Raw genomic sequence first — 14335 nt, forward strand, 5'->3', positions numbered from 1 at the left:
TTATAATTATTAGTATAAATTTGTTTTATACTAATATCTAATTATATATATATATATATATATAATAACAAGTATAAAAATAATTATTTTTATTTGTCTAATAGATTTAACACCTGATTAAATGTAAAAATATACGCATTAAATTTTTTTAAATTTTAGATAATGAATAAAATTAATTATTAGTAAAAGATTAAACTCTTTCACATGAAAATAATAATTAAAAAGATTATTATTTAATTTTTTTTATCTCCGAAGACTGTGATCTTATTAACCGACAAGGAATTTTGTCCCCTACAATCTTTTTATAGAAGTAATTTGATTTTATAAATCTTTTCTGCGATAATCTAGAATGTCAGGAGAAAAAATCGATGTAACTTCAAAAGATTTATATTTTGGTAATGTTATTACGGACAAAAACACTAATGTATATAAAAAGTTTTACCCAAAATTAAAGTGATCTGCGTGCAAATTAATAAATAAGATTACTTCAAACTTTACAGAACAAAACGAGGAAACACCCAAGCTTAAAGTAATCTGTGATCCAACAATAATAAGTAGCCAAAATAAGGAAACATCCAAAATAATCACAATGACCTGAACTTTTTCCTATGCCTACATGAAATGGCAAGCAGTTAAAATAACTTAGAGAACAAAAAACTGCACAAGCATAACTCTGAAAAGGAATTGAGTTTTAATAGGGTTGAAATTTAAAAAGTTAAATCATACTCTACTATCTACCACAATAATGCAATAAGCAAACACTTACATAAACAGATTGGGTGCTAATATTGCAATTCACATCAAAACAGATTCAGTGTCAATATCCTAACTCACAACAAAACTTCATTATATTATAATTTGCAAATACTAGCTCACTTTTTCATGACATTATCTTGAATAAATTCAAAATAAATTCACCCAACAACATATTTAGAACCAAAATTAGCATGATGAATGAACAGGAACAACAGTTAGTCAAACTAAGGGAACACCAAAAGTATTTACGGCACCCTGATTTTCTGTATCCTTAAATGAAATGCAAGGGTTTAATTGCATGAAGAATTTATAGAAGTCAACCGTTGACAAGCAACTTAATTGCAAGCCAGAATCAAGGATTGCCCATAATCTTTTGCATACGTGACACTGGATATCTCGTCATACAGAACATCATTACTAAGATTAAAAATATTGCTCTTGATCTCCAATATAACAAGATATTGTCATAAAATGTCTAGTTGACCATAAGATATGATAGCACCAGTGGAAATCATGAAAACAAGTAAATATTTTAAAGGAACTAATAACATTGGCAAAGGAATTACCACACATATATATCACCTAATAACTGCTTCTAGTTCTATAAAATTTTGGTTCTTAATCTTCACTACTTACATTCCTATGCTTGCAGTGACATGCTACACATGCTGTATCATCTAAAGTTCTCAACATTACAGTTGCAACATGCTAAGATCTAATCACTATAACTACTACTAGTAGGAATTACTATTCTTGTATCCAAGCCATATGATTCAAGCTCTATTGCACTCTTCTGGTCTATCTTTGAAATAATTGGTGTCACATTTTCCAGACCCTGCGGTAGAAATTGTTGTTTATATTTCGATTGACAACTAAGTTCGTAATTTATAACTTGCATATACGCTCTTATTTTTCCATTCACTTCTTCCACAATGAAAGTTTTGCAAGCTATTAATATATATTTTAAGATCATTTTATGATCTTAAGTACATCTAACTTTTCTAGTGGCAAAAAAATTTCATTAGTCAATATTTCATCATCTTTTCTTCGTATTAACTATCTCACAGCAACAAAATTAAGAATACACATAGTTACCATCCTATTAGACATGTATATAACAATCTAAGAAAGCAATATTATTTTAGTTGCTATCCTATCAGAATTTTATGCACTTTGTATATATAAAGTTTGCAGCCAAAATAAAAGTGATCCGTCTACAAAATTGGATCCAACAACAAAAATAATCACAATGACCTGAACTTTGCTGGGCCTACATGAAATATAAGGATTTAAAATAACAGAACAAAAAGCTGCAGAAGCAAAACTTTGAATAGAAAACGAATTTTAACGAGGCTGAACCAAGCTCTCAACATACTCCAATGCATCAAGGTAACTATTGTTGGCCAAGATATTAATTCGTTTAACACTATTATCTCTTCGGTCATAAAAAACTTCCTCAAAATGATGCCTGCCTCTCAACATGAAGATATTTCCATTCTCAAATATAAACACTGATAATAGCCTTTCAACACCGAGATGCTGAAAACTAATCTTTAGGAATTGAGTCCAAGAATTTTCATCTCCAAACTCCTTCATTTGCCATGCAATTAAATGAGTGTTCTTGTAATCATGAAGAAGATACAGGCTATTTCCCCAAACTCCCAGAATTGGCTCTTCACGGGGGATCTCATGTATACCCTTTGGAAGCAGAATCTGTTTATGTGTATCCGATTTCAGGTCAAAAGAAACAATCATTAACATATCAAGTGTAACAGTAGCCCAATCATAATCATCTCTATGCGGGTTACGGAGACCTAGCCAATTAAGAGTGCCACCGATGAAGTGGCCATTATTTTCAACAGAAAACGGAAAAGCAGGGAAACTGTTGATCGTCTTCCAAGAACTGCCACCGAAACTATAAACTTGTGCAGTTACTGTTCCAGAAGAATCCCGAATGACCGTCACTACCTTGTAACTGTCACTTGACTCATCATACCCAAACCCAAAAGCAATTGGCAAATTGACACGTAAGCACGGCGAGTTCTCTGAAATAAACCCTATGAGAGGGTTCCATAAACGCAACCAGATATCGCAAATATCGTTGTTGGGGTGGTAAGGAGAATGGGCCACACAAACCAACCCATTGCATGAACCCGAAACCCAGTCTGCTATGTGTAGAGAGTGGCGATTCTCTTGAGCATCAAGAGCGGATGATGGATTTTGGATGAAAGATTCAACGCTACTCAACACTAAGCCCCATTTTGCTCCTTCGTCGAGGGTGAGCGCTTCTGTTCGCGTAAACAGGAGGATGGCATTTTTGGGTGATCGGTAAAGGTGAAGTTTGACGAAGTGAGGGTGGGAGATGATGGAGTTCCATGACTTGCACACAAGCTTCAGACGCGTGAGAGGCTTTGCAGGAACCCAAGAGAAGATCTCCATCACCAGTTCACACAAGAGGAGCGCCGCTGTTGGGTGTTGAGGCGCCATGTCCATGCCCTCAAAATACAACGAAGAACGTAAATGCAATTTCAAAGGTAGTTTTGGCATTATATGTCTCTGGTGGCTAGGTTTTAAGATGACTATGGTGGCTAAAGATTGACTAGGGAATGAAGAGATGACATGTGTGCTGTTATTGTTGTGGTAAAACGAAAAATTTGTGATTTTTAAGATTTTATTAATATGTAGGGGTGTCAAAGTAATTCATTTTTGCGAGTGTCCTCCATCTAAGTTGTTTATGGCACAGTTAATTTTAGGGGTTGTCCAATTGCAGAACAACTTTCTTTTCTCAGCAATGAAAATGGTGAATGGCTGCGGCATGATTTTTTTATTTTGTGGTGCTGGAATTTGAAATTTTTGTATAATCATTGTGTGATTAGTTTTATGTATGTTTTGTAATCCCAACTTTGAGAATGTTGCAGAGCAGCCATTGTTGTAAGTTGTAACTTGCACAAACTAGGAGCAAGAGGTTTTTAATTTTTTTTATTTTTGTTGTTTGGACCCGCCGGAAATACCAATAAGACAAGCCACACCAAAACAATAAGAGAAAGGCACACAAACATTAATCGAAAGAAAAAATTAAAAGAAATTGAAATGATCTTTCCACACGAGTGAAATAATTATATTCTCTCTTATTCCCACATTTTATCTGCATAGTATTTAAACAATAAAAAAAAAGTAATCTTTGAGTATATACCTAAATACCTCTTTAAGAAAGTTTACGTCAGATGTTTTTATCCCAAAAAAGTTTTATTAAGTTGAGATTTTTAAATTTTATAAAAGTTAGATTTATAAATTCTTCCTTTAAATTTATTGTTTTCACTTGGACGAATAAATTTGAATAAATTTTAAAAAATATGATAGAATGATTTATATGTTTTACTTTTATAAAATTTAAAAATTTCAATGTAATAAAATTTTTTTGATAACATTTTGAAAACAAAAGCATCCATGCAAAATCTCTCTTAAAGACCTATTTGAGTATATAATAAAATTTGTTTTAGAGAAAAACACTCTTTTAAGTCTTGTTAACACAGTCGAATAACTATTTATATACAATGCATTTAATTAATCTAACCTATAAATTATAAAATTTCACTATAACATTTTATAAAACTTAAAACTTACTTCATATTCATATGTTACCGTAACACAGATTTTACGAATAATTTTAAGTAATACAAGTAAATACGACTATTAGGTAGCGTTTGTTTTGAGGTACTAAAATAGAGATTAAGAGACTGAGATTCAGTATCATGTTTATTGGTTCAGATACTGGTACTAAAATTTTTGTCTCTGTCCCTAAAATTTTAGTATTTCAATACCTCCAAAAAGTAGAAACACAATAGACTAAAATTTTTAGAAATTGAGACTGAAACTTTAATAACATTTTATACCTAAAATATTCTCATTTCAATTAATTAATTCCAATTTTACTCTTTGTACAAATTAAATTAGAATTTCATTCTTGTTTCAATTTCTGTCTTCCATTTTGCACCAAACAGAATACTGAGATTTATTTCAATCTCTGTCTCTTAGTCTTTGTCTCTCGATCTCAGTCTTTCTGTCTCTGTCTCTCCACCAAACGCTACATTACATATACTTATCACCGGTCCATGTAGTTTTTCTATAATGGAAAGGAACATGGATTATTTCTCTTGACAAGCTCTTTGCAAAGCTTAACCCCAACAAAAAAGCTGCTTCAAGGGTGGTTTAAAGACTCGAATGGAATTTTAACATCCATTTTCAAACAAGAGCTCGAAAATGATTGAAACCAAAATTCTAACTTTCTTTGCGACAACAATAGTTGGCATTTGACACATTTTTGTGACTATAATCAAGACCAATAGTAACTACAAGCGTCAATCTACTGTACTCTCATTTTCTTTTCTACTCTAGATGAGTTCTTTTTTGTGTCATCTAATTGGTCACCTTTTGTTTTCCTACTATTAACAAATTCATAGAACGACGGAATCTGTGGCAGCTTTGTATTAACGGAAGAACTTTCTACTGGCATGCCCCTGTCACCGCAAGGCAAAATTTCTGACTGAGCATTGCCCGAGAGTTCATTACTTGTACCTTCCTTTCCAGAATGATCTATAGCATGTGGTGGGGTGCGACCTTCAGCTTCAGGAACAGCATCCATTGATGTAGATTCCTTCATTGTGCCAAGTCGGTTCAACATATCAACAGAACTTGTCGTTGCCAGCCACCTAACCGTGCTCGCCACTTGTGAATAATAGAATGATTTGCCAGTTTTGCTATATTTCTTGTAGCATTCATCTTCAAGGAAAGATGCTGATGTCTCCAACTCAATCCTGAAAAAATGTATTGTAACTCATTTGGAACTCAAGGAATAATGCATTTAGCTTCAATATGATTTTAGGTGTAGAACAATTATAAACAGTAATAACAAAGGGAACGAGACTTATTATTGTTCCACATGCTTCCATGTACACCATCTAGTAGTTGTGTCTGTGCTTCGTAGGGAATAAATAATAATAAATATTATCATTGCTATTATGATGAAAGATTGAGTTGTGTAAATAGTTATCTGTGGCACAATAATGGTTTGATCTTTGAACAAGGTGCTTTTGCATCTCAAGTAAGTTGCCCAATTGTCATAGCAAGCAGAGGAGAAATTTGGGTAGATAGTTCTTTCTGTTGTGGCTGAGAAAGTGAGGTAAGAATGAGATCCTCTTAAGTGGGTATACTTGAAAAGTGAGAAAGTGAAGCCACTAATCACCTTTAGATCATTTTGGTAGAATTCACACACAAGGGAGCTTATTGTTCAAAGGGTGATTGATCCCCTCACTTTCTCACTTTACAACCATACCAGCATTTTAGAGGATCCGAATCCGTGAAGGTGATGTGCAAAATAACTTAAACTAGAAAGAAATTGCAAAACATACTTTAAGTTGTCAAGTCGCTGCTGAGCCTGTTTCAGAGCATTTTGTAATCTTTGCCTGCTTGATTCTCGCATTGCATCAGAAATAGCATTCTTGTCAACTTTACTCTGTTACAAAATATTAGATGAGTGGCTGTGCAGACATGAAAGACACGGGGGAGGGAAGGAGGGAAGGCTGCAATAACAACTTCTGCTAAGCTGAAGGATTGAAAATGATAACAAATTTCTTATGATAACACCGAGTTTATAACCGTGAATAAGCAAGGATTTTAGGAAAATGAGAATATACATTTTTAGTCAACAATGTAGTGTTATGTGGGTACAAGATAAACCTGTTTCTTAGCTTTCTCATTTCGATAGAAGTTTTCTTCTGCACGTTCTAACATAGCAAGCTTTTCATTTACTCCCACTCTAGAATGAAGCTTTGACTTGGTTAGGTTGTTGACAACCTCATTACCATCTGTGAACAAAAACCCAATCAATGTTATGTGATAGAATAATCTACTTACCACTCCATCCACCCTCCCCCAAGAGTGAAATAAATTTGGTACAATGCTACCAACCATCGGAGTCAGATATATCATCATCTGAGCCAATTGCTTCATCACCACGATTCCAGAATTCAGATAACTGTTCTCCGTTGATTGCATCAGAAGAACTGAAAATGGCAAGTCATGGATAAATCAATTTTATAACTAGATGAATCAACATTGTAAAGGTTATTATTATCACCAGGGCCGTTAAAAGTCAAATAGGCAATGCAGACCATACAATACTCAGATACTAGTCTGCCCATGAGAAAGGAAAATCTCATGCTAGGTCCAGCAAAGCCCCAAGCTCAAAGTCACAAATAGACTAACAAACCAATCATGGGATGTTTCTCTAACACCTGTCAATTATATTATGTATTATAATACACAGCACTGAAGACTGTCCACACCCAACATGTTTTTTTTTTTTTTTTCTTAATCAACGTTATGTTCAACTCCTAATGCATAAGTATTTGTCTGTTTGTTTGTGGTTTTTTTTATCTTTGGCCACATGATTATAGGTTGTAGTACCTGGTGATGAAAATTCGAGAAGAACCGCCTTTCTGGCGCAGAGCAATGGCAGTTGTCAGATCCTCCAAATTTCGGGCAACTAAGTTTGGATGTCTGCAAGCATCACATGTTTTTTCACACAGGGATGCAGTAACCTGTTGTGAACAAAGTATAATTATCCAACTGAGTCAATATGAAGTGGATCACATATTACTAAGGACCATATATTTCATTACCTTCTCCCCAAAACTCTCGAGAATCCTTTTCCTACGACATCCAGATCCTTCACAATATTCAACCATCTGCATATTTTCACATAGGCTCCATTATACATAATGCATGATGCATGGACACTTTGTTGCAAAAGGCATGCAAGGATTTAGATGTCACCTGGGTAAAGTCAGCCATTGACTTTTTTGATGATTCTTCCTGTGAAGTAGATGATTGGGATTTCTTGCTTCCTGAATTTCTTAATATGAATTCCTGAGGCAGGTCAATGAGATCAGAATTACAGAAAACAAAACAACGAAACATTTTCACAGCAGGTGGAGTTGAATAGAAGTGGCACAAACAGAATATTTAAGACCCCCGCCCTCCCGCAGTTTTGCTCCTATGTGGGAAAAAAAATCAAGTTAAGAAAGCCAACCATTCTTTTGCGATCATCTACCCCGTAGTACAGCAGACTTGTACAGGGCAGTTGATCACGACCTGCTCTGCCTGACTCTTGATAAAATCCTTCCATTGACTTGGGAATATTGAAGTGGCATACAATTCTTACATCCTTTCTATCAATCCCCTGGTGAATTTGATCTTATGTGATTACAAAGAATGACGAGCGTAATAAACATCACTATATTTAACAGTAAATGGCAACTTACCATTCTGAATAAACACCAAAGGTTCAGTAACTGTGTGTAAGACAAGAGCTCCATGCAGAAGAAAGGAGGAAAAAAAAAAAAAATACATCATAATCTTAAATAATAAGTTCTTAATATCATATTATGATGGCAACTATTTTGAGTGAACACTAAAAGCTCAGCATAGAAAGAAAAGAAAGGATATTGATCAAAATCTAAAACAAATCAAGTTGCTACTTGCTAGCCTCAGAAATCAAAATTTGATGTGAATATTTATGAACCCCTGTGGTAAGATCAGTGTCTGTTTAATACCCTCTTTTAATCATCATACTTCGAGCTGTTATGCTGTAGATGAGCTTTTGTTCAATCAAAGGAACTTTGTTTTATTCCATCAAATATTGACAGAAAATCACCATACTACATTAAATATTGCAATGAAACCAGTTATAAATGGAGAAAACAGCAGTCATCACTCATTATACTCTATAACTGCCACTAGTGGCAGACTGGCCGTTGCACCATACTATGCATGAAGTACTGTGATTTCTACATCATGTGGCAGACATGAGTGGACACACTATACAAGATAGAATTAGGAATCAATGTGGTAGAGAGAATTAGAGTTGTTCCTATAAAGGAAGGTAATAAAAAATATTTGTAGGTAATTTGTACATGTGGAAGATCTGTAGAAGCCCCGGTAAGAAGACTAGATTTGGTAGAAGTAGTCCAATAGCTAGAGGTAGAGGACGATGGATAAGACCATAGGTCAAACATTCAATGGTCAGTCGCATGTAAATATAATTTATATAGGGCACTTTAGAATAATAAAACCTACAGATTGACTGTCAATGCAAAAATGGATAGAATAACAAAAGCTTCCTAAATACAACATGCGAAATGGAAAACATACCCGAAAGCAACAGTGGCAACAACAACTTGTATTTTGGAAGAAATCCACTCATCTAACACAGACGTTCGCATTTTCTTATTCAATCCTGCATGATAAGCTGAAACAAACAGCAAAGAACATGAATACAATTTGAAGGGCAGCAATATACACACACATGCACACATAGAAAGAGAGTTACCAGCACAGGAAATGCCATTTTGGGATAGATGAGCTGACAATTCATCACACATTGAACGTTCAAGACAGTAAACTATTGCACAAACATCTCCCTTAGATTTTAATGTATTAGATAAATCGGCATAAGCATCATCCAGAAGATCTTTATATCGAACTGCATCATTAGTAAATCTAGTGAGATTTGTTTCAATTTTGAAACGGCTTCCTCCCGTGAAAAATCAGCATCACAATAGCCCAATATTTGGTGTTTGTAATTGAAAGGATATCCTCAAATATGTGTATATTTTCCTCCTACTCATTATCAACAATTTTTTTTTTATAAACAAAATAAAATACTCATTAAAATGCAATTTATTGCTTTCTTTTGTCCTCTTTGACATTTTATCTCAGTGTCAAACATATGCATGGATAAACATTTAACCCTGAGTGGACTGATTTATTATTCATGTGCCAATTATATTACATTAGATACAAGACTGTGGACTTCAAAGATTTATGGCACTTAAGAAGCATGAATGCAAAAGCTGAATTGATCTATAGAAGTAAATGATACAGCAAGCAGGACTAACCTTCATAATAGATATTAGGACGGTTAAAAGAAGATTTAAGAATTAATGGATTTTGCAAATGCAAAGACTGTACAACATCCTTCTGAACCCTACAGAAAAAATAAATAAATAAATGCCAGTATGCCACAATATGATTACAAATTGTCAGCCCTCTTCTTTAAAAAGTTGGGATAGGAAAGGAAGAGAATGCTTGCTACAAAATTATTACACAAAATGAACGGTAATGTGATTAAACAGAGCTTTTCTGCATAGCGAATATATTTCTTGCCGTATACTAGCATAAAAACCATAATTTGTACAAATAATATCTTCATATATAACACCTACCTGGAGAATAGCAATGCAAAAAATACATTGGTAATTTTTCTACCCCCCACCCCCCAGAAACAATTGAAAAGGTTGTAGAAACATGTGATTGGATTGGAAATGCATTCATGCACAAGTTTAAAATATAGTCAAAAGGTAAGAGAACAAACTTTTTTCAGGAAGAAAATTAAGAATACTCACTTAGGAGCAGCAGTAGCAGTTAGAGCTAATATTGGAACATCTGGTAGGTGGCTTCTCAACAATGAAAGTTGACGGTAACTTGGTCTATTCCCAAATAAAGAAGAAAAGGTGAATTGTATCACTAATCTATGTTTGTACACAAGAGAATGTGAGAAACTACACAAGTATACATACAATCATAAGCCCAATAAAACAGTTGATACTCTGAAGAAATTTCAAAAAGGCAAATATAACATAGAGAAAGAGTGAAATAGTTGGGCCCAATCAAGCAACTTGAGATGCTCAGAGAAATATGTGTGGGAATGGAAAAACTAACTTAATATTCATGTTAATAGTAGGACACATATACATAGAAATTACAAGATACTATGGTATTCAACAGTATTTCCATTGAAGCATAATTTAGTATTGCCAGAATCAATTTCTTGATTTAGCATTTGGAGATAAATTTCAAATTGTTCATATATGCATGTGGAATTTTGAACGGAGAAAATGAGATAACTGGATCCAATCAGGAAATGCAGTAGCGCATAGAACTTACACCTAAGCAGATGAAACATATATACCCAATGATCTAAACATGAAGAAATTCTAGCATTACAAACTCCAATTTCCTATAGTAGAATATATGACGAACCTGAAATCATGGCCCCAACTTGAGATGCAATGTGCCTGAAAATTTGGCAAAAGTGAAATTATTATAATAACTGGAAAAATCAGCTGAATCATAATTTGAAATGTTTCTTTCTTTCACACCTCATCTATGGCAATGAGACTTAGCAGCCCCCTAGCGTAAATCTTTTTCAGCTTTGGCATAAACCCCGCTGTTGCTATCAACTCTGGAGTCACATATAGCAGCCTTGTAGAGGGTTTTCCAGAATCAAGATCGTCATGAATCTTAAAACATACAACAGAACATTTCAATTTCCTAAACTTGTGAATAAGTGAGGATTTGGTTACACAGTCGTATAAATGAAATTTACCTAGATTCTTTCCCTCCCCATAAGGACAGAATCATATAAAACCAATGACATGAGAGACAATAAATCCAAAAGGGGCACAACAAAGAAGCTTGAATGTACCAAACACAATGTGCTTTAGAATCAATATAAACCAAACCCACTCTAATATAAATCTCAGGATCAGAGAATATATATATATGTAACCATCTATTCAAACTGATAGACAAAGATAAATCATTTGAAAGTATTTTATCACTTCACCTTATTTTTTGCCTCAGTTGATATTGTTGAGGAGAGAAATTCAGCACAAATACCTTTCTCTTTTAATGCCATTACTTGGTTTTCCTGACATGCAGAAAGAACAAATGAGCAAAAGCCTCAACTCAGAAATTAAATATAGCAAAAAAAATGTAAAATAAAATGGATCAAGCTGGAAATATGCCTACCATTAAGGCTGTCAACAGAACAAAAGTCAGAAATCACAATTGTGCCTAGCATGCAAAAAACAAGTGAATTACCACACAGAATTCAGCTCAACAAAGATGCAAAACTGTATATATTAGGAAATATGAACATGATTCACCTATTAAAGGACAAACAACAAGCACAATTCCTGTTTTGGCCAATGCAGGAATCTGATAACACATCGACTTGCCTCCTCCAGTAGGCATAAGACAAAAACAATCTCTTCCTGCACCAAAAGAGGGGGTGGGAAGGTAATTGGCATTCCATCAATAAGTGAAAATCCCAACTTATCCATTTTCATGATTTCAGATCATTTTTTAATTTCTTTTCTTTCATATCCAAACCGTATATCAGAGTAGGACATTGATATAAAATTTGCTTCATGTTCTTTACTTTCTTCTTTCTCTATTTGCAACCAAAACATTGTTAAAAGAAAAGGGTCAAGCTAATTTAACCAATCAAACTGAAAAGTGAGACCTATAAAAAAAAATGCAGAATTCCATTTCCTATGATTTATCAGCAACCAAACAGTAACGGAAACCAAAAATAAAAAAAAAATAAAAAGGAGAGATTTTTGCAAAAATGAACCTGAGAGAACAGCTTGAATAGCGTCCAATTGCTTGCCCCTGAAATCAGGGTACCCAAAATGCCATCGCAGAAGCTTCACCAAAGCTTCCTTGCCGCACAAAGCCTTCATCTTGTTCGCATTGCCGCTTTTTGCGTCCCTCAACGGCAATGCTGCTTTCCTCTGCATTTCAATTCCAACCTGAAGGGTGAAAAAAAACGAAAACAGAGGATGGATTAATTGATCACCTGAATTTGAAGCAGAATTGGTAAGTTCTGTATCAATAGAGGAAAAAAAAGTAGACGCCTTTTGAGTCAGGGTTTCGCGTGTGTTGCAGTGTTCGCGGGATTTTCTTTCTTGCTTCCGGTTTTCTTTTCCCTTGGCCTGCGATTTAATATTATTAAATAAGTAATAAATAAATAAATTAATTAATAAATAGGAGGCCTATTAAGTATTATTAACCCACAATGAAGAGGAATTACAGTGAGAGAATGAATCCTTTCAAATTTTTTTAATAATTGAAAGAGTAAAGTATTTATTATTAATTTTATAAGTAAAATTAATAAAGGTTTAGAGATAACATTTTATTCTCAATTTTTTTAATAATTGAGAGGATCCATTTCCGATATAGTACTACTATGAACTAAAGTTACAAAAATTGGTTAGTAAATTAGACCACTGATTTACAAATATTCTCCACATACAAGTGATTTATCCATACAAGTCATTTTAATCTAATTTAGCTCATGCACCTCTTAATATAATTAATTTTTCAATTTACGTGCGAATATGTAACTTCTTTTTTCGAAAAGATTTTGTTTTATTTTTCTAATTTCGTCAGTGTTTTTTACGTTCTCTGCGTTTTTCTTTCTTCCTTCGTTTTCGTGTGTTCTTTCTGCGTTCTCTTTTGTCGTTTTCGTGCGTTTTCTCTACGCTCTCTTTCTTCGTGTTTTTCGATTTTCTTTGTTCCCTTCGTTTTTAAAATCAAGCTCTGAAATCGTTTCAAAGATAATGAATGATTCAAGTTTGGATTGTCAAATGAACCAGAGTGAAGTGGATTATTGTTTTGAATTCAATGAAGTGCTTGAGGTGTGGTTCGATTCCAGTTAATATTTTCCTTAGTAGTTTATGATTATGTAGGTGAATAATATTGTGAACTTTGCTTGTGAAAATTACTGTTCATTGTTGATTGCTTGAATTGAATGTAATGTAGTAGTTCTGATGAATCTGTTGCATTTTATATCAGACTTTTGTCGGGTGAATCACCACGGTCAGTCAACACTTCTGGGATGCGCTTTGATGAAAAACGAGGATACTTAATCATTCAAATGGTTATTTGATTGTTGGCTTCGTTGCATGGGAGAAAATGCTCCGAAAGTCATTTTTACCGATCAATGCGCATCGATGCAAAGGGCTATCGAGGCTTGTATACCCACAACGATTTACCGATGGTGCATTTGGCACATCATGAAGAAGCTTTCAAGCAAATTAAATGGCTACAAGAGATATGAAGAAATCGAACACGAGATGAGTCATGTTGTTTGGAACTCTCTTACAAAAGAATCATTTGATAGGAATTGGAATGATTTTCTGATGAAGTACGGTCTTGGGGACAACAAGTGGCTTTAGGTAATGTTGCTTTTTAAATCTACAGCAGAGGTGTACATTACATGTTTTTCGGTGTATCTTAGTTCTGATTTAGGTATTTTTTCAGAGATTTTCAAAGCTCGTCATTTATGGATTCCAGTTTATCTCGATCACCACTTCTAGGTTGGGATGAGAAGCACACAAAGGAGTGAGAGCATGCATGCTTTTTTTAACAAGTTCATTATGCAAAACAGCTCACTTATCCAATTCATCAAATAGTACGATAATTTCCTATGAAGTAGGGAGCAGAGAGAGAGAGAGAAAGAGAATCAGATGCTGCAGATTTTCATACCATCATACTGTGTACAACAAAATTCTCAATAGAACCTCAATTTTAACAGGTGTATACTCAAGAGAAGTTCAGGAAAGTCCAAGCACAATTCAAAGGAAATGTGAATTATATAACAAGATCAACAGACTCTGCTCTAGGCTATACGATTTACGAAGTTATAGAACAAATTTCAAACTCAATATTC

At 34.1% G+C, this 14335-nt stretch overlaps 2 protein-coding genes across 2 annotated transcripts; both read right to left on the reverse strand.

Annotated features, from left to right (window-relative positions):
- Positions 1-2100: 2100 nt before the first annotated feature.
- On the reverse strand, positions 2101-3243 carry LOC107479159 (F-box/kelch-repeat protein At3g23880-like). The gene has a single exon (XM_016099309.1). The coding sequence runs from the start codon at positions 3241-3243 to the stop codon at positions 2101-2103; it is 1143 nt and encodes a 380-aa protein (XP_015954795.1).
- Positions 3244-4859: 1616 nt separating this feature from the next.
- On the reverse strand, positions 4860-11527 carry LOC107479155 (ATP-dependent DNA helicase Q-like 3). Its single transcript, XM_052258562.1, has 15 exons — positions 11444-11527; positions 10977-11117; positions 10858-10892; positions 10221-10304; positions 9714-9802; positions 9146-9298; positions 8964-9064; positions 7847-7996; positions 7591-7683; positions 7437-7502; positions 7222-7355; positions 6724-6818; positions 6493-6620; positions 6165-6268; positions 4860-5570 (listed from the first exon to the last, which is right to left on the reverse strand). The coding sequence occupies exons 1-15, from the start codon at positions 11513-11515 to the stop codon at positions 5120-5122; spliced, it is 1896 nt and encodes a 631-aa protein (XP_052114522.1). The 5' UTR covers positions 11516-11527; the 3' UTR covers positions 4860-5119.
- Positions 11528-14335: the final 2808 nt, after the last annotated feature.

Source organism: Arachis duranensis, chromosome 3, assembly GCF_000817695.3.
Source record: "Arachis duranensis cultivar V14167 chromosome 3, aradu.V14167.gnm2.J7QH, whole genome shotgun sequence".
Lineage (NCBI taxonomy): Eukaryota > Viridiplantae > Streptophyta > Magnoliopsida > Fabales > Fabaceae > Arachis > Arachis duranensis.

Bases quoted from the DNA above. Each gene is read 5' to 3' on its own strand.
- LOC107479159 (XM_016099309.1), bottom strand. From the start codon at position 3,243: ATGGCGCCTCAACACCCAACAGCGGCGCTCCTCTTGTGTGAACTGGTG.
- LOC107479155 (XM_052258562.1), bottom strand. From the start codon at position 11,515: ATGGCATTAAAAGAGAAAGGTATTTGTGCTGAATTTCTCTCCTCAACA. The intron at 9,803-10,220 runs GTGAGTATTCTT...TTTTTTCTGTAG, and splicing joins ACTGCTACTGCTGCTCCTAA to GGTTCAGAAGGATGTTGTAC. The intron at 6,819-7,221 runs GTACTACAACCT...TGCCATTTTCAG, and splicing joins TCTCGAATTTTCATCACCAG to TTCTTCTGATGCAATCAACG.